The following is a 19438-nucleotide window of genomic DNA, read 5'->3' as shown; positions in this document are numbered from 1 at the left end:
AGGAAAAGCTGCTCTTCATAGAAGACTCGCGCTCGGGAGACGTTTCCTGGTCGACTCGCTCACAGAAGAGCCTCCTTCCCCGTCCGGCGCCAACAGTTTAGCAGCGGGCTGCGGACCGCAGCTCATTGCGGCTAATGGCTCTCCCATCGCAACGCTCGGGAAAGGTTCGTGACTGTTTGTTTTCATGGTCGGGATTTCCAATGGACCTTTGTTGTTGCCGCTAGCTCTGTTCCTATTTTGGGCGCTGATTTTCTTTGTGCTCACGGACTGCTGGTCGATGTCGCTAACAGACGCTTAATCGACGCCCAGTCTTTTTCTTCAGTACCCTGTTTCACTCGCGCCATCGAGCCCCTGAATCGGGCTAATTTGGTGACTTCTGGGAATGTTTTTCAGCGTTTGCTCTCTGAGTTCCCTTCACTGACTGTTCCTAATTTCTCAAACATGGCAACGAAGCACGGGTTGAACATTATATTCTGACGGTCGGTCCCCGGTGTTCGCAGCACGCTGCCGCCGCTCGACCCCGCCGAAACTCTCCGTCGCTTGGGAAGAGTTTGCCGCCATGGAGCGCCTTGGCATTGTGCAGCGTTCGAATAGTGCCTGGGCCTCTCCGCTACACATGTTGCCCAAGTCCGACGGTCAGTGGCGGCTGTGTGGGGATTTTCGTTGTTTGAATAATGTCACGGAGAACGACCGTTACCCCATTCCCCACATACAGGATTTTTCCGCCCACCTTGCCGGCACCTCGATTTTTCTAAAATTGACTTAGTGCGGGGGTATCACCAGGTTCCCGTCTTGCTACCAAGACGTCCCGAAGACTGCCATTATTACCCCTTTCGGCCTGTTTGAATTTTTGCGCATGCCGTTCGGCCTGAAAGGCGCCGCCCAGACTTTTCAGCGGTTGATGGACTCTGTCTTGCGCGGGCTGCCTTTCGTCTTCGTGTACCTTGACGATATATTGGTGGCCAGCTGTTCTGAGAGTCAGCACGCGTCACATTTGCGTCAGGTTTTCCAGCGCTTGGTGGCACACGGCCTGATCGTCAACCCCTCCAAGTGCCAGTTCGGCTTGCCGGTTCTGGATTTCTTGGGCCACCGCATTTCCGCTGACGGTGTGGTTCCGTTGCCGGACAAGGTCCGGGCCGTTTCGGCTTTTCATCGGCGGAGATCGCGTTGACCACCGATGCGTCGGACGTGGCGGTGGGCGCAGTTTTGGAGCAGCGGGTCTCCGGTGTCTGGCAACCGCTTGCCTTTTTCAGTCGCACGCTTAGGGACAGTGAGCGCAAATATAGCGTTTTTGACAGGGAGTTGCTGGCCCTGCACCTTGCGACCCGGCATTTTCGTTTTTTTCTCGAGGGTCGGAGTTTCACCGCGTCGTTGATCATAAACCCTTGACATTCGCGATGTCCAAGGTCTCTGACCCGTGGGCGTGCTGGAGGACAGACCCGACATTCAGCACGTGGCTGGTAAGTCCAACTGCGTGGGCGACTATCCCGCCTGGTTTCTCCCATTTATGTTGGCATAGACTTTGTTGGTCCATCAACGGGCGGACCGGACGCCCTGTAGGTTCGAGCAAACGGGCCTTGTGCTGGAGGACAGACCCGTGGGAACGGCGGGCCTAGCCTGCTTTGATGCCGACCACCACGCCCTGTAGTTCATCCAGGCGCGCCGCGACCGCACCGTGCATGCCCTCTCTCATCCAGGCGTCCGGGCCTCGGTCAAGCTGGTCAGCTCTAGGTTCGTTTGGCCGGGCCTTCGTGAATCGGTGAAAGAATGGGCAGCGGCGTGCATCCCATGCCAACGCTAAGATCCATAGGCACACACAGGCGCCCTCGAATCCTTCCGCGTTCCAGGGAGGCGTTTTGATCATGTGCATGTGGATCTGGTTGGTCCCCTGCCGCAGTCACAGGGTTTCACGCACCTTTTGACTGTGGTGGACCGCACAACCCGTTGGCCTGAGGCAGTGCCTCTGGCGTCCACTACAGCTGCAGCAGTGGCCAGGGCATTTTTGTCAACGTGGGTTTCGCGTTTGGTCCCCCGCCGACATCACCTCAGACAGGGGCCCCAGTTTGTTTCCGAGCTTTGGTCTGCCATGGCTGACGGCCTGGGTGTCAAGGTCCACCGAACCACTGCGTACCACCCGCAGGCCAACGGGATGTCGCGGCGTTTCCACCGGTCGCTTAAGGCGCGTTCGTGCTTCTCTCACGGATGGCAACTGGGTTGACCGCCTCCCATGGGTTTTACTGGGGTTGCGCTGCGGGTTAAAGAAGACCTCGGGGTTTCCCGGCTGAACTTGTCCTCGGTCAGCCCCTCCGGGTCCCCGGGAATTCTTGCCCGAGAGCCCACCCCGTGCTTCGCTCCCTCTGTGCTGTCTCTCCGTCCCCCAAGAGACTCGTTTTCTCTTCCTGGCCCAGTGCACCATTGTCTGCCCAACACCTTTGTTCCGAGGTTGTTTTCGTCAGGCATGACGCTCATAGGCCTCCGCTGCGTCCACTGTATGACGGCCCCTTTAGGGTTATTCAACCGGGCCGGAAGCATTTCCTTTTGGACTTTGGGGGTCGTCAGGAGACTGTTTCTATTGACAGACTTAAGCCGGCACATGTGCTGCAGGATGATCAGTTGGTGCCGGCTCAGGCCCCCCGCTGTGGCCGCCCGCCTTCCACTGGACTGGACAACCCTGCTTCTTCCTCTGGGAGCACCCCCCACCTGGCAGGGCCCGAGCTATCTTCAGCTTCTCCTGGCCGCCCATGCCAGCCTGGTCCTCAGGCACGTTTCCCCTCAGCCAGCTCTCCACCTCCCCGGTTCAGCCGTTCTGGACGTTTGATTAAGGCAAGGGTTCTGGACTAGGGGATGACCCTACTGGGTGTTCGGGGGGGGCATGTGTGGTGGACCACTGGAGGGCTCCACTCACACCCAGTCCTCAGGAAGTGTTGTTGTTATGTTTTGGAGGGAAAAGAGTTCAGTTCTGTGGTGGTGATGAGAATAAACGACGAGTGATAATCGAGAGCTCTCGTGTCGTCTGTGTTTACCTCCACAATAGTAATATTATTTTTTAAAAATAATATTCTGTTTGCTGGCTAGTCTTTTTGAGTGATCTGCTACATCCATCCATCCATCCATTTTCTTCCACTTTTCTGGGGCTGGGTTGCGGTGGCAGTAGTCTAAGCAGAGAAGTCCAGACCTGCCTCTCCCTGGGCACCTCCTCCAGCTTGTCGGGGGGAACACCAAGGCGTTCCCAGGCCAGCCAAGAGATAGAATCTGTCCAGCATGTCCTGGATGTGCCTTGGGGCCTCCTACCGGTGGGACATACCTGGAACACCTCACCCAGGAGGCACCCAAGAGGCATCCTTGTCAGATGTCCGAACCACCTTAACTGGCTCCTTTCGATGTAGAGGAGCAGGGTTAGGGGGCTCTACTCTGAGCCCCTTCTGGACGGCTGAACTCCTTTCCCTATCTCTAAGGGAGAAGTCAGCCACTTTTTGGAAAAACCTCGCTTTTGCTTCTTGTATCTGTGATCTCAATCTTTCGGTCACTACCTAAAGCTACCCAAAGGGGTGTAGATTGACTGGTAAACTGTGAGCTTCGCTTTTACCCTCAGCTCTCTCTTCACTGCAACGGACCTGTACAGCATCCACATGCAGCCGCAGCACCAATCCATCTGTTGATTTCCCGCTCCATTCTCCCCTCACTTTTGAACAATACCCCAAGATACTTAATCTCCTCCACTTGGGGCAGTAACTCATCCCTGACCCAGAGTGGGCACTCCACCCTTTACCAGCTGAGGACCATCACCACAGACTTGGAGGTGATGATTCACATCTGGTACCTGACACCATAAATTGCATCTACACCTCGTCATCTATCCCTCTCACCTATCCCTGTCTTCTGACTGTTTGTTTTGCTCTGCACAAATCTTATCCGTAGAAATGCAGATAGACTTTGTATACATTGCTAAGACACTCCAATAGTTGCCAGAAGGTGAAAGTCACACCTAATGCATAAGTTCTTTAGACTTAATCCTGTTTGGCATATTATCACTAAACAGTTTGCAGGTCAAAAAGACTCTCAGGCCATAAGAAAAGGATGTCCAATAAGTAATAACTTGTCACATTAGGATAAATTCCAACTTTTAACATTACTTGGGTCTGGCATTCAGCACATTTAGACACAGTTTAAACCACTCAAAATGAGAACTTCAAAAACAGAAAAATCATCTGTTGTACAAGTGTGAGGCAACTGACCTGAAATAATATTTAGTTTTTCTGCAGGACAAACTTTAGTTTTAGAGCCCTGGTGTTTTAGAGTTTTGATGCCTAAACAAAACAGTACCTAAAAACAAAAGCCCTTTAAATCTGGTTCTATACTTAAAGAAAAGAAAATTAAAGTGCATGCCAGTAAAGCACATCAGAGATGCAAAAAACCCAAGGGCAATTTATTGAAGTTAACTGACGGTCCAAATTCCCAACTAGTAAAAGTTTTATTAGACCCTTTGGCTTTGGAGGGGTCTTTCTGCAGCTTTTTACAACTAATACTACAGCCCCGTTTTATAATATAAGGTTTGTCTCCCAGATCCAAATAAGATAGTCATAATTTCCTTAGGGATTATTAAAGTATTCTGATTCTGATGACATCATCAGGGGTTATTTCTTGCTCTTGACATTATTTCTCCACAGCCACAGAAGACCTTTTACAACTTTTCACATGTTGATCAGTTGTCCCTATGAGAATCACAGCTACATTAACAATTACAACCAATGGAGTTCCCCTAGAAGATTAAAAGTATATTTAATACTAGTGATAAGAGATCACGCAGGACAGTATAAGGAGAGACAGACAGCAAGAGAAAAAGAGAGAGAGAGAGACCACCAAAATAAACTCTATGCTCATGATGAATGGGCTGCTCAGAAATAGAAACCTCATCCCTCTCTCATCCCCTCCATCCTCATTCTCCCTGTTATCTCTCCTCCTTAACCACTCTTTCCTTCCTTTCTTCCATAACTCACACCATCTCTATTTATCTCGCTGTATGTGTCTGCAGCTCTTTCAGTCTCCGTATTTCTTTCCGTCTCGCTTTCTCAGATAGTGTGCCATCTGTGTGATCAATGGAGTTCATTCTTTTCAGAAAATTCTACCATGATAGATTTTCTTTCCTGTGTTGTGTCTGCACTGAATGAAGCAAAAGCAACCTGATGTTTTGATGCTTTTATCAAACACTTAAATTTGGACATTTGGTGGATTTTAACAATTCCCAAATATGTAACTGCTTTACTAGAAATATTAACTTTTTAATACAATCACAATTACTTTTCTAGCCATGCCTAAGAATTTATAAAGAATAGCTATTTGTTTAAGTCTAGAACAAAAACAGACAAAAGCACACGCGCAATAAAAACAATAATAAGACTGGCAAAGAGGAACAGACGAGTGAGACCAAAGAGGAAAGATGACAGAATTAGTTGGCTGATGACTGTCACACATGAAAGGAAATCGCGAGTAATGGGCAGCATGGTTTTCTCCTGTGGTCACAAGATAAGACTCCTATCAGCTTTTCAATAGTATTTTAATTTTGCCACCAGAGATTACAAAGTACTACATCTACTACTACATCATACATTGTAACCCTAAGAGTTGTTACAGGATGGAAAATTGAAGCAATCAGGGAATTGCAGCATTGAAGGATTTTAGAAGTGGGACTGGCTGCATCACAGAGTATATCACATTCTGTGAAAATACCATCTTACCGGCTAACACTGTATGCTGCTTTGTGAACAACAAACCGTGGATTGCTAGTGACCTGAAAGAACTACTTAATAAAAAAAAAGAAAGAAAAAAGAAGAAAAAAGCCTTAAGGTCTGGGGACAGAAAAGAACTGAAAAGGGTGTAGAATGACCTAAGGGTGAAAGGGAGGAAATGCAAGAACTCCTACAGGTGGAGGCTGGAGGGCAAACTCTAGCAGAACAACATGAAGGGTATGTGGAGTGGAATTAATAAAATCATTGGGTTCAAGGGGACTGAGAGACGAGCACGTGCAGCCTGGAGAGAGCAAATGAGCTAAACAATATCTTCAGCAAGTTTAGTTCAAAGGCCTATGCTGCCTCCTCCATCACACACACCCTAACTTCCACACAACCCCCCAATACCTTCCATTATTTACCCTTCTCTTTTGCTTTTCCCCAAGAGATCTTACCCACCTGTGATAAAACACCCCCTACTTGACTTTGAGTTCTAGTGAGGTTGCAAGACATCTGGAGAAACTACATCAGGATAAGGCTACAGGTCCTGGGGCTCTAAGGGCCTGTGCTAGCTAGCAGTCTGTGATCCTGATTCACATTTGCATCCTGTCTGCAACCTGAAGCAGGAGAAGATACCAGTGTTTTGGAAAACATATCAGAAACTGAGACCTCTACTACCATCAGCGGTAAAGTCACACTCTAGCATAAGCTCACACACAGGAAAAACGGTGATTGGAGAACATGTAAAGGAGCGACCAACAAACCACCAGCTATAGCAACCATATGCCATGAAGTTTTCATTGCCTTTGAAGTGGTTGCTTCAAAGACACTGACCAGGTCTATATCTACTTGCAGTCAGTGGCACCTTGAAAGTGACTCTGATGGTTCAAGATGGCAATAAAACAGCAATAGACTCAGACTGCTATCAGCTTGCAGTCAAGTTGGCAGGCAAAAAATCAGTGTAATAACCAGGTAAACACCTATCTTTCTTAGTCACAAAGAGGTTGCCATCCTATTTTTGCTGTAGTGTTACTGAACCATTAACAACTGTTGACCAGGCGCCATCACATGACATCTGATTAAGGTGCTGGAGAGACTAGTTTGAGTCATTCTGAAATTGCAGGTGAAAATATCTCCAGTTTACAAATAGACCAAATCTGCAAATGGATGACACATTAATCTACATACTGCAGAGAGCATGCTCCTATTTTGGTAGTACCAGCTGCTTTGTGAAGATCGCCTTCTTTGATTTGTCAGGTGCATTTAACACCATTCAGCCAGCTACTGAGCGAGAAGCTACAGGAAATGGCAGTAAACACATCCACCATCTCGTGGATTACAGAGTGCCTGACAGACAGGCCATAGTATGCGAGGCAGTCCTCTGTCTGACTTGGTGATGTGCTCCACAGGAAGATGTGCTGTCTATTCGTGTTCACCTTTTTTACACCTCAGACTGAGATGTATGAGGTACTGAAGCGGACATCCTTCAATGTGTACAGCAAAATGTTGGCAATTTTCTACCAGTCAGTTATGGGGTACACAGCGTTATTTAGAATCATTCTTGTAGAATAAGTCAATGAATTGGTAAATGTGTGTTTTGAGTGGTCAGTAAGTAGAAGCCAGTCCAGTCCATTCCATAGTAAACCAGGAACAACATTTTAAAACAATTTGACACATTCTGCTTTGGCAGTGAATGGCAACCCTGAATCATACCAGATACATAAAGATGTTGACTCAAGGATTATGCATCTCGAAATGTTTCCATATTAAAGTTCTTCTTTCTCCATTTTTATGTATAACAATTTACTTTAATATACACTCTAGTCTTTTACTAAGCTGTCTAAACATTCATCATTCATCCACACAGTAGCCGGCACATTTTCAAACAAGGCTGACAATGAAAGATAGTCTTTGTGTGTATGCATGCCTGTGTGTGTTTATGTGTGCACCTCTCTCTAATTAAATTTAAGAATCAGACTCAATATTTAACCAACACAATATCGGGCACTGCTGATAACATTATCAAATCTTGGTATCTGTCCTTTTCACTCATACCCATCTGGCTTTTCTCTTGCTCTCTTTCTTCCTTTCTCGCTTTTCCTGTCCTACACGCTCCACTGTGTTTTGATTACTGGCTGAATTTGTGTCTTTGTACTTGGAAATAGAGCAGGATGGGCATTTTGAGAGGGGGAAGAAGGATCACAGATGGGCCTTGTCAAATCTCTGTACATCTGGCCTTCTCCCTGGCCAGTTTTCTACAGAGAGACACAGAATGATCTATACTTATATTTCATGACCTTTTCATTAATTATGATCATGCATACACAAAGATGAATAAGGGACAGGGATAGTTTTGAATGTCATATAAACACATACGCATAGTTAACCATGCATGCCCATGAATGAAACACGCACACTCGAGTGCTCATAAATACACACACACAAAGACAAACTGTGCAGCAGGACACAGTGGGTATGGACTCCTGTTGTGGTTTATGGTTGCCAAATAATGATGGCAGGGAATCAGGATCATGCCAGGTTTAAAGGTAGCCAATAGCATATCAGTATAAGGATGACAGAGGGCCAACTCTGACTTGTTGTATAGCGCCACCAATTGAGCTCAAATTGATGAGTCTCTTTCCACTGAAAGCCCTTTTTATAGTAATGCATCTTTAAAAAAATATAGATTTCCTGTATTTTGGCATTTATATAATTTGTAACTAAGGTTTATTAAATTGCCCCCAACGCTGTGTTTTTTGGGGTGCAAGGCTGCTAACAATCACATTGCAATCAAACAGTGATCAGTGCAACATTACTATAATAAAGGACAATATTTCATTAATATGCAGAGGAACTTTTTTTCCCAATTTGTTTCTCATATTTTGATGATGTTAATGACTCCATCCAAGGGTCAACTTTTGCCTGCATGAAAACGCTCTGCATGCACGCATGTTTATCAGCTGTTCAAGGTCCCTTTCCTGGATTGGGACATATGCTTCATAGAGTCCTGTGGACACACACACACACACACCATACATGCAGCAATATGAACCTCAAAGGTATTCAATGATAGAATAAGAATAAAGAAAAAGGAAACCTGGAGCTTACTAAGAAAATGTACTGATTATATGACCACATGACCTATCTGCCAGACAGCATGATTATTTCGAGCTATATCAGAAAACCAACTGCATGTACATTTCAAAGGAGCTTCTTTCCGCCAATGACTCTCAACCTCCAAGAATAATAGGTACCAAAATATGAAGTGCTTATCTCCATGCTGCAGCCATAAATCTGCATAATGTTGATCTCTAATACTACATGAAGTTTCATATCAAGTAATAAATATGACATCACCTTCACGGGTTATTTTTTTATGGAATAAACCAAAGCACTAAAGATCAATGAAATAAATATTTTTACATATTCTAAAAGCCTCTTACATTACACAGCCAACGACTCAAGACTGAATAGGTCAAATCTCCTGCATCGTTTGTAATATACTGAAGAAAAAGGTGTTGGGTAAGCAATAAAGTTCTATATTCAACAAAGTTTGCATGGTTTGGGCAGTTTTCCGACTTTCTCCTTTCCTCCATGCACCTTTGAAGCAGTTCTACCAGAAACCTCTACTCCTCTTCTGTACTCTCAAAAGATAAAGCTTTTAACTGTACCTTTAGTGGTACTAAGGCTTATCTGTAGGTACGTACCATCTAAGGTACTGCCATTGTACTCTCGACAAGAGTACTTAAGTCCTAAGCCTAAAGTGACCCACCTTTAACCTCTGGTGATACCTTATGTATTGGTGCAAGATCTGACCTTTTTAAAAAAAAAAAAGGTACAAAAAAAAACTGGGTACCCACTAATTTCTATGACATATTTTATTTTTTTTATTTTTATATTTAAGGACAGAATTTCTAGGTGTAGTCAAGTGGCAGAAGGCTTCCACTCAGGTGAATCTCCTGTCTGCTTATGGCAAATGATGTGGTTCTGTTGGCTTCATCAGGTGGTGGCCTCCAGCTCGCACTAGAGTGTTTCACAGGCAGCAGGACTGTGAGGCAGTGTGAGGCAGCAGGACTGAGAAACAGCACCTCCAAGTCTGTGGCCATGGTCCTCAGCTGGAAAAGGTCAGGGTCAGGGATGAGTTATTGCCTCAAGTAGAAGAGATTAAGTATCTAGGGGCCTTGTTTATGAGTGAGGGGATCATGGGAGCGGGAGATCGACAAATGGATTGGTGCTGTGACTGTGGTGATGTGGACGCTGTACCAGTCCATCATGGACGTCTATATTCTCACCTATGGTCACAAGCTTTGGGTAGTGCTTTGGGTAGTGACCGAAATAAAGAGGTTGTCTCACCCCCCAAAAACTGGGTTTTTTTTTGGAGCTTTTCCTTTAGAGAGAGGGTGAGTGCTTTGGATGGGGCTCAGTGACTTTTACTTGTCCACATAAAGAGGTTGAGGTTGTTCGGGCATCTGACATTTCCTGGGCGCCTCCTGGGTAAGCTTTGGGTAGTGCTTTGGGTAGTGACCGAAATAAAGAGGTTGTGGACTCATTTCCCCCCCCCAAAAAACTGGGTTTTTTTGGAAGGGGGGTGGCCTTTCCTTTAGAGAGAGGGTGAGGAGGGCCTTCCGGATGGGGCTCAGAGTAGAGCTTTTACTTGTCCACATCAAACGTAGCGAGTTGAGGTTGTTCGGGCATCTGACAAGGATGCCTCCTGGGCGCCTCCTGGGTAAGGTGTTCCGGGCATGTTCCAGTGGGAGGAGGCCCTGGGGCACACACATGGCCTGTGAATGCATTGGTATCCCCCAGACAAGCTGGAGTAGGTGGCCAGGGAGAGGGAAGTCTGGGCTTCTCTGCTTATGTTGTTGCCCCCACAACCCGGCAGCGGATAAGCAGAAGAAAATGGATGGATATTTTAATTTTATGTTTTTATTGTGTAAACTTAGCAATGGAAAGTAAAGAGATTTGTGTTTGGCTGATTATTTTTCTGTTGTAACAATATCTCTTGGCAGTATACCATCAGAATTTAGGTGCTTGGTGCCAAGCATGGCACATTTCACTGACTTGGTATTGTGCAAAATGAAGTTGCAGCATTAGAGTAGCCCTAATGTCATCTCCAAATTGAAGGCCAAATTCCATGTAACAGGGGAGACGGACTGGGAAAGGGGCATCCCAAGAATAGGACCGGCATCCCTAGGAGAAAACAGTTTCCTCACCCTGTCAGCACTTAGGAATCATAGGCAGTCTTCTACAGATTTGCAGTCAAGGTTTGCAGGACGGTATGTCTGATGGCTCTCTACCCAGACAATTTGCAACACACTGCACGCAGCTAATGAGAGCCAACAAGAGTCAATAGCAGAATAAGTTGTTTGGCATTGGGAGAGAAAATTTGGCAAGTTTTTCATGGGTGCAACACACATACTTAACTCTGACTTGCTTACAAATGTGGAGCAATTTAAGGGAATAAAAACAGACTTTCAAATAGTATAATATTTATTGCCAAGAAGCACTGTTACGTCAACAAAATAATCAAGCAAACACAAATTTCTTTAGTTTGCAAATTTTACTGCTTTGCTGCTTTACTTTCCTTATGTCACTTTGCTAAGTTAATTTTATATGTATTATATATAATTTTTCTTTTATTTTATCCATTAATTCACCTGACTTGCATATTTATAACAATTTCCAGTCTTACCCACCATTCAAGACTTGAGAATCCACAATTAATTCCACATGCCTGAAGGGAAGAAATGCTGGAGGCACAGTGAGAAAACATGGCACCATCATCAGATGAAGAATAAAGAGAGTAACCTATAGAGGGTAGATTTTTAGGGACAAAACTTCAGTTTGAGATTGTACAGTAATACACAGTCATGACCATTATGAATTTGAAAAAGAAGTTATAGTTTTAGAATAATTTTTCTCTACAGATTTTAATTTGGTAGCAGCCATATTAATCTTCACTCCAAAGCTTTAGTGATACAGAAAACTATCCATCTGTTCCAAACATCTGACCTGAGACAAGATTTTGTCTTATGTGGTGAAGTGTAATGTAAAGCATATTAGCATCTTCAATCAGTAAAATGCTTTGTCTGCTCATTTTTCCAGATATGTTTCAGTTTTTGTCATCATTTTCTCTTTTCTTATGTTTAGTCATCTTCCTCTACTTCAGTCTTCTTCCCTTTATTCTATTGCTCTCTTACTGTTCTCTTTTCCCTCTGCTTGTCTCTCTCCCTTTAAACTGTTCCCTATGTGCCCACGCACCATAACCAAACCAGCCTGCTTATTCATGTTTCACTGAGGTATCACTTTATTTCTGTGCTATTATTTTTTCTGTGTAGTCGCCTCAGTATGACTTGCCCCAGACAGCGCTACGCTGTCCCACCCTCATTATATTTTCACACTTCACTTCCCTAGGACACAAAATGCGCACACATTTCCACACACACCAAATGCATTATGTGTGTCTTTTGTTTATGCCAGCTTGGGTTCAATGGAAATCCATCTGCATGTGGGGTTTTTTTTTTGTACGTGTGTGTGTATAGGGAAATGTAATAATTTATTCTTTTTTTGGTGTTTTTACCATAGTAGGTTGCCATGTAGGCTATTCAATCATGATAGTTTCCCAGTATGCTTATTGCTATCATCAGGAACTGTCATCACTACAAAAACACTGCACTATAGACATAAAACTTTAGTAAGTAGGTTAAAATTTGGTTATCTTTTAAAATTGGATAAACTTTGGTATATATTGATAGCAAATCAAACTTAACTTTTATTTTATATATTATATTGGCAGGTTAGCAATATTATATATCGCTAACCTGCCAAAGCTTAGCTTAAACAGACAATAAAACAACCTACTGTCACCCAACTCAATCCTGCTAAATCCAAATTGATGGAAAGAAGGAGGCACTTTTCTTAAAGTGTGCAATGTCCACTTTAAACCAGAAATAAATAATAAGAATCACAGAATATAGTGAAATTAGATAATCTAGAAAGACCCTACACAGTATAAGCAAAACATTCGGTGAAAAAGTTCTTTTGTAGAATCTGGTAAGCAGGGATTTATCAAAATAGGTTGCATACATCTGAATCTCTGGCAACATTTATGGTACTGTAACCGAAGACCAAAGCTAGCTTAAAAAAAGAACCATACTCTCCCTTGACTTTACTAAGTTGTAACTTAATTAAATATTTATGGTGGTGGCATTTAGCTTACATTCACAATTAAACAGGTTACAGTAAGTGATCAATTCTGTGCTTCAGTGCCTTACATAATAAAAATCTGACAAGCCAAACAGATGAAGGTTTAAGGTTAGAAATAAAAAAAACCCTCCCAACACAGCGCTGTCATCAGAATTCCTTGCCCTCTTTGGAACTGAGATACTGCATCAAAACCACAGTAATCTGAGGCTACAAACTCCCAATGTTTATGAAATGTCTGGCAAATATGCTGGAAGATGGATAAAAATTGAATGTAAATATATGGAAATAAACTGCAAAGGAGCAATATGTCATTTTTGATATATGCCTGTGTAAGGCCTTTAGAATAGGGATGAAAAACAGCGATGCATTAATGTAACCTGTGATGCTCAGTCTAACACTAATATATAAAACTGTGAGCTAATGTGTTCGCACATATTTTGTCTTGTAGAAAAACTATAGAGAAATACTGTGTATTTTGATCTGTGTTGGTGGGTTTTAACACAAGTGTGATTTATTTAGAAAAGCTAATTGATGTGTGCATATGTTTATATCAGTATATGTAAAAATGAATAAATAACACAGCCCAGTGAGCCTTGCATTCAAACACTTGAGTTTATGTTGGCAGATGATTAGCTGCTTCGGATTTCTGTAAAAATTGAGACTGTAAACAGCAAACATTAGATATTTGTTTTATGGAAGGAGTGTTTTTATAATTCTAATGTTGTTAATTATTTTCTTTTCATTTTTCTTGTCCCCATCCTTTTTGTCTCTTTAACAACTACTGCTTTTTTATGCTTTTTTCCCCTTATTTCTTATTATCCTCATTTATCACCCATCTCTCATCAGTGTCTGACAGGCCATCAGTAGCAGCGAGCGGTGGACCAGGCGGAGGGCCGGACATCTCCCAGTCCCACTTCTCCTCCTCTCTTCCAACCTACCTCCCTGTCCAATGCCAACTAAGTGGCGCTGATTCCGCCTTCTTCCTGCGAGAAGCCAATCAGGAGGTTATGCGAAATGGCAGCCTTTCATCACGGACTGAGCCATTCTTTCTCCACCAGCTAGAACCAGGCATTTCTGCCCCACACTCTCTGCCAAGTGTGAACTGCAGTTATGGAAATCTGAGCACTGAGCAGCCAATCCCTGTGGAATTGCTTCAAGGTCCACCACCACACCTGCTGCTTTCAACAAACCGTGTGACGTTGAACTGGAAGGTCAAAGGTCAGGTAGTGGTGCCTAAAGTGGGATCAACGAGGCCCTGGATACAGGTATTGTGTTGTTTTGCATTGTTTGGATTTTTTTTCAAACATATACTGACTTAACTTTGAGGCTTCACATACAATTCAGTTACCTGTTCAAGAATCAAGAAGCACTAAATGCATCATTTGGTAATTTATTTGCCTGTATGTGCATGTATTCAGCTTTACTGACTACTTAAAAATTGTTTTTTATATTTGGCAGGAATCCATTTATTATTTAATGAAAACCATGTAAATGCACCTGCTCTTAGAGACATGTTTTTTTAATCCTGTAAAACCTGTTTCAAATTATTTTTGGCCACTAGGGGTGGTAGGGAGTAAAGTTGAACTATAAAGCATCTCAGCGTGATTGTATATTTGGGAGAAATGAAGGATATTAGTATTTATCATATTTATATCCATCTGATTGGAGAAGCTCCCATATTCAATTTCTATCATCTGTTATGGTTTCCTCAAATTCTGAAAGGAAACAGTACAGTTCTGTAGCAGCTAAATTCTCCATTATGTTCACAGGCTAGTTGCCCATTTTTTGTGCCATACAGCAGGGAAATGTAAGAGCAGTGAGAGTAAGCCAAAACAATAAAGCTGTGGTTCAGAAAATTAAACCAATGAGCTGTAAAGCTAAGAGGCTGCAGAGTCAGGTGATAATTCTTTATCGCTTTATCACCAGGAGAAATACCCTTTACACACATTAATTTGGTCCAGTGCTTATACAACATAAAAATATTAAGTTGCCCAGCTTTAATGAATATACGAATATCTGAGATCTGTAAATGACAGGAAAGAAAATGGTTTTATAAGACAGAGAGATAGATAATTTATAGTCTTTGATTGTATCTTACTAGCGGTCCAGATTTTTCCATTATGACATTATAGGCTTTTGTTTCCTCTTCAGGTACTATTTTACTTGGTAGGGCGGCGTTGGGATGAGCCTGAACCACCTCCATCATCCCTCCTCCCATGCATCAGGGCCCTGGCCATCCGTGACACTAGTGAAGCAGCACCCTCGGCAGGCTGCCGACTCATGGGACCATCTGGTATCTGTGTTGTCCGTCTGGAGATTCCCCCAGCTTGGTTTACACCACCACAAGTGAGAAAAAGACCTCCTGAAGTGGCTCTACCATCAGTGGATGTGTATTACTCAATTATACCAGTGGAAGGTGCTGGTCAAGAGTGTCCCTCCATTGTTAATGAGCCATGGAAAGCTCCAAGTGCAAACCCTGGGCCACATGGTGGTCTGGCTATGGGCCTCGGGGGGCAGTGGAGCACCCTAGTGGATGAAGGTCTTCAAGACATGCTGAAAGTCGGTTCTGTTGCAATGAGCATGGGCCCTGTTTCTGCCAAAGGAGAAAGACTACAATTAGATGACAATGTGGAAGTTTTGGAGCCTCCCAGTCCTGTTCGGCTCGGCAGAACAGTGGCTTTTGCCATCTACATGAAGACAACTTCAAATACGGAACAGTTTACATTGAGGTGGGAATGCATACACTTTCACTTTATCGACTGGCTTCGTTTTTATTTGTCATTCTGATATGCATTTCAGTTTCACTCTGGTTCGTTTTCTCTGTCATCTTCACTTATTTCTTTCCTTCCCATCCGCACTCTCTCTTCTTTCAACACCGCCGCCTCCTGAGGTTGATGGCTGTCACCTTTGTGTACTCAGCCTCTTTCAGGAGCCAGCAATGCAAATAACAACTTCATGAATATTCATGTGTGATCCAAGGAGGAAAGAAAACACTGAAAATGAAAAGCAGGAAAGGGAAAGGGTAACACTGAGGGACTTAAGGTTGGGAAGAGAGAGAATTATAAGAAAAGGTAAAAAAAAGTCATGCAAGGTCAGCTACATTACGTTTGTTCTGACATAAGCAGCAGGATATTTTCAGGTGGCTGTTTGTAGGGGGAATACAATCTTTTCTGGTGACATAACGTTTATAACCCCTGATCTTGAGCTATTATGGAGATCTGCATTCAGTCTCTGCCTCATCATTTCACTGTCTTTAGGGATTTCAGGCTGACAAATGATGGATGTGCAAATGTATCATTCTATTTAATGTACATCCCAACACACATTGGTGTGGATTGCTGTGGTATTACCATAAAATTGTACTCCTACAAGGGTTAAAACAATTTAGGATATTTTGGGGAGCTTTACAATTATTCAAAGAGAACCTGACACAGTGAACCATGCTATGACTCTCTTTGTCACATTAGGCTTGGCTTACTGTTTTTGAACATTTGCAAAGGATTTCATTTGATTTTAGCTAGTGAAGGCTGGACAGCAAAAAGTACTTGGAACAGCTTTAGCTGATGCACATTTCCAAAGGATGTGTTGCCTCAAGATATTTTCTGGTAAGTAAGGTGTCTTGAGCTGTTTCCACACATCTATCAGGAGAATATCAGGATAGTCAAACATTTGTAGTTGTGCTTTCTCACATGTAACACATAGCAAGAGATAGTCAGCCTCAGAATCCTACAACTGGAAACAATCAGTTTGCTTTAGACAGGGCTGCTGCCTGAGTAGAGCTTTCAGGAGGCAACATGTGTGACATCCATTTACTCGTTCCAAATTCACTGGACAATTATCTGCTGTATTTTCACATGGTGCAATAATGTCTGCACGGCGTAGTGGTTTGCACATTTGCCTTTGTATGCAAAAAATCCTCAGTTCAAAATCAGAACAAGACATAAACGTACCCTCAGTGGGTCATAAGGTATTGTACTCTCAATGTTAGTCCCAAGCTTCCAAAAAAGAATCTGTGTTAAATCAAAAATGTGGTTCCAGCTGCAGTGGAGAGCCTTGGGAGACAAGTAAACAGCCAGAAGAACCTTTATTCTTACATGTGTGCAGTTGGACATAACTCGGACTTGGGAACTGCCAAGTTTAAGACAGCCAGACTAATTGATTATTCATATATACTTCCAACAGGTGATCTAACTTGATGCCTAATTCTTTTTTTTTTTTGTACTGTACATTTGGACCATTTATGTTAAGTAAACTGATTTATGTAATCAAGGGACATATTTACTACCACAGACAGTCAATTAAAAATTAAGATTGATATTAAGCAAGTCAAAAATCCTTTTACCATCAGTTTACACTTAATGTGATAGTTCATTTTTGACAACCACCAAAGTTTATTGTTGTTTACTTGCGCTATTAAGAGAGATTTTGGAATGGTTGGCATATACAACTGAGTAATTTACACTACATGAACAGTTGCAACAAGGCTAGCAGGGGAGTCGGTAAAACGCTGGTTATACACATTCAGAGTCACCATAAGGAGGCAGGACACAGAGTTGTGTTGCTGGGGTTTTATGCATTAACTAAGGGACATAAAAGCCCTGGCTAGTTGGCTCAACAATAACAGCTTGCAAAGCTGGTAATGACAGAACTGTTTATGATCACTTTACTGTTACCATCTGATTCTAGTCAAAATGAATGGTCAGCCCCCTAAATATTATTTATTTTAACTAAATTAACTGGCAGTTGGTATTGGCAGTTTGGCATCATGAAATGGCATCCCAAATCATTTTGCACCTTATTGTTATGCATTTTTTACTTTTCACGTCTCATTCTATGTCGTCAATATCCTAACTCTGAGATGCATGCTAACCCTAACCTTTTCACATGTCATTTGACAGCATCAAATAACACCAGATAAAGGTTATGGCTAGGGTAAACGCCAGGGTTAGGACCGATAGTTGAAGAGAAAGATAGAAAATCAGTGAAAAATGCATTAAGATGACAGGTGAAATATAGTCGCATGCTAATCATATGCAAATTCATAATATCACATTATTCGCATTGTGTAAAAATACACTTTCTGAGGTTATTTTATGATGAAAAGATGTTATAAATCAGTGTTCTTATATCTTCAAACAAATCAATACATTTAGAATTAATCAATTAAAAATACATAACCACCTGCACCAGTTTGTGGAAGCTATCCTGTTGCTTTTTTAATACAACTTTCTGCCCAATTGTGTTTTATGTATGTGACTAAAGACTGTCCACTTACGTAGTACATCAAATGCAAAGTGGACAAGAACTCCTAGGTTTACTTGCTCGTCTGCAAATTTAGTCTCAAGATTTACATTGACAGGTAAACAGAGAAGTGACAGCCTACACTCACCACAGATGAACAGCAGTCAGAGTTGTTTCTCTTATATTTAGATTATGCACTTGAATTTGGTGTAAGAAAACAGATTTCAGTTGACTGCAGTCTGCAATCTAGTGGTGAGATTTTACACACTGTACCTTTAAGACTATAATCTATGTCAGTTTGACGAATGTTCCTTACAGATACAACTATATCTAGAGTTGTGCATTTCTTTGTGCACATCAAATGTGAAGTTGATCTCAGGACACAGAAACAAGAAGCGGCCAGACTGCACTGCAACCTGTCTTGCTACCTGCTGACAAACACACACAGACACAGAGGGAAATAAATATTCCACCAACATCCAGTGTTATTTCTCTCTGCCATGAACACACGCATACATCATATGAACATTCACGCATACTGACGATGTTTGTTTTATGTGTGTGTATTAAAAATACACACCCAAACACAAAAAACACACACTTACCTGTTGAAGTGATGAGATGTGATGTTTTGGTTCCCCCTACAGACACTTTGTCTCTGCCTTCATTGTGGAACACCATTGTTGTGTGTATGTTTATACATTGTCTTGTGGGTATGCAGTTGTGCCTGATACTGCTATGGAAAGAAAGTGTATGGAATAAAAATCATCCTTTCCTTTTTTCATGCCAGGCCCGTTATTTATTGTGGCTATCTCGAATTATGCTTTGTTTCTGCTTCCGTTCAGTGTTTTTTCTTTCCTAGGTTTGTCCACTCATTTTTCCACGTTTGAAAAACATCCAACTTCTATTTTACATATTCCACTTATCTCCTATCTTTATGTCTCTGTTGAGAAATGTGTCTGTTTATATGTGTGTGTGTCCTACCTGCAAGTCTTGCCCTTTGCCCAAGCAAACAGTTCAATGGATAATCTCCCATGTTAGACGCAGAGTCAGACATGTAATAAGGCTTAAGTGGATTTCACTCCTGTGTGTGAGCGTGAGCGGGTGTGTGAGTATGTATGTGTATGACACATAATAAGCCTTAAGTGTGCTCCATTACGCTGAGGTGATGTGATTATGATAAACTGCTGAAGAGATGGAGGGACACGGAGAGAAAACGAGTGAGAGAGACATACAAGAGTGAGAAATATTAGAAAATGGAAGAA

The 19438-nt window shown here is 42.7% G+C and overlaps 1 protein-coding gene across 1 annotated transcript in view; it reads left to right on the top strand.

Annotated features, from left to right (window-relative positions):
• The window catches only part of LOC120443076 (transmembrane protein 132D-like), a 133810-nt gene that overhangs the window by 76429 nt on the left and 37943 nt on the right, over positions 1–19438 (top strand). The window contains exons 2-3 of the mRNA XM_039620831.1: positions 13779–14197; positions 15084–15661. Coding sequence (XP_039476765.1) covers positions 13779–14197; positions 15084–15661 — 997 coding nt within the window. The remainder of the gene's footprint in view (positions 1–13778; positions 14198–15083; positions 15662–19438) is intronic.

The sequence above is a fragment of the Oreochromis aureus genome, linkage group 12, assembly GCF_013358895.1.
Source record: "Oreochromis aureus strain Israel breed Guangdong linkage group 12, ZZ_aureus, whole genome shotgun sequence".
NCBI classification, from domain to species: Eukaryota; Metazoa; Chordata; class Actinopteri; order Cichliformes; family Cichlidae; genus Oreochromis; species Oreochromis aureus.
This window is presented reverse-complemented; position numbering and strand designations above follow the sequence as displayed.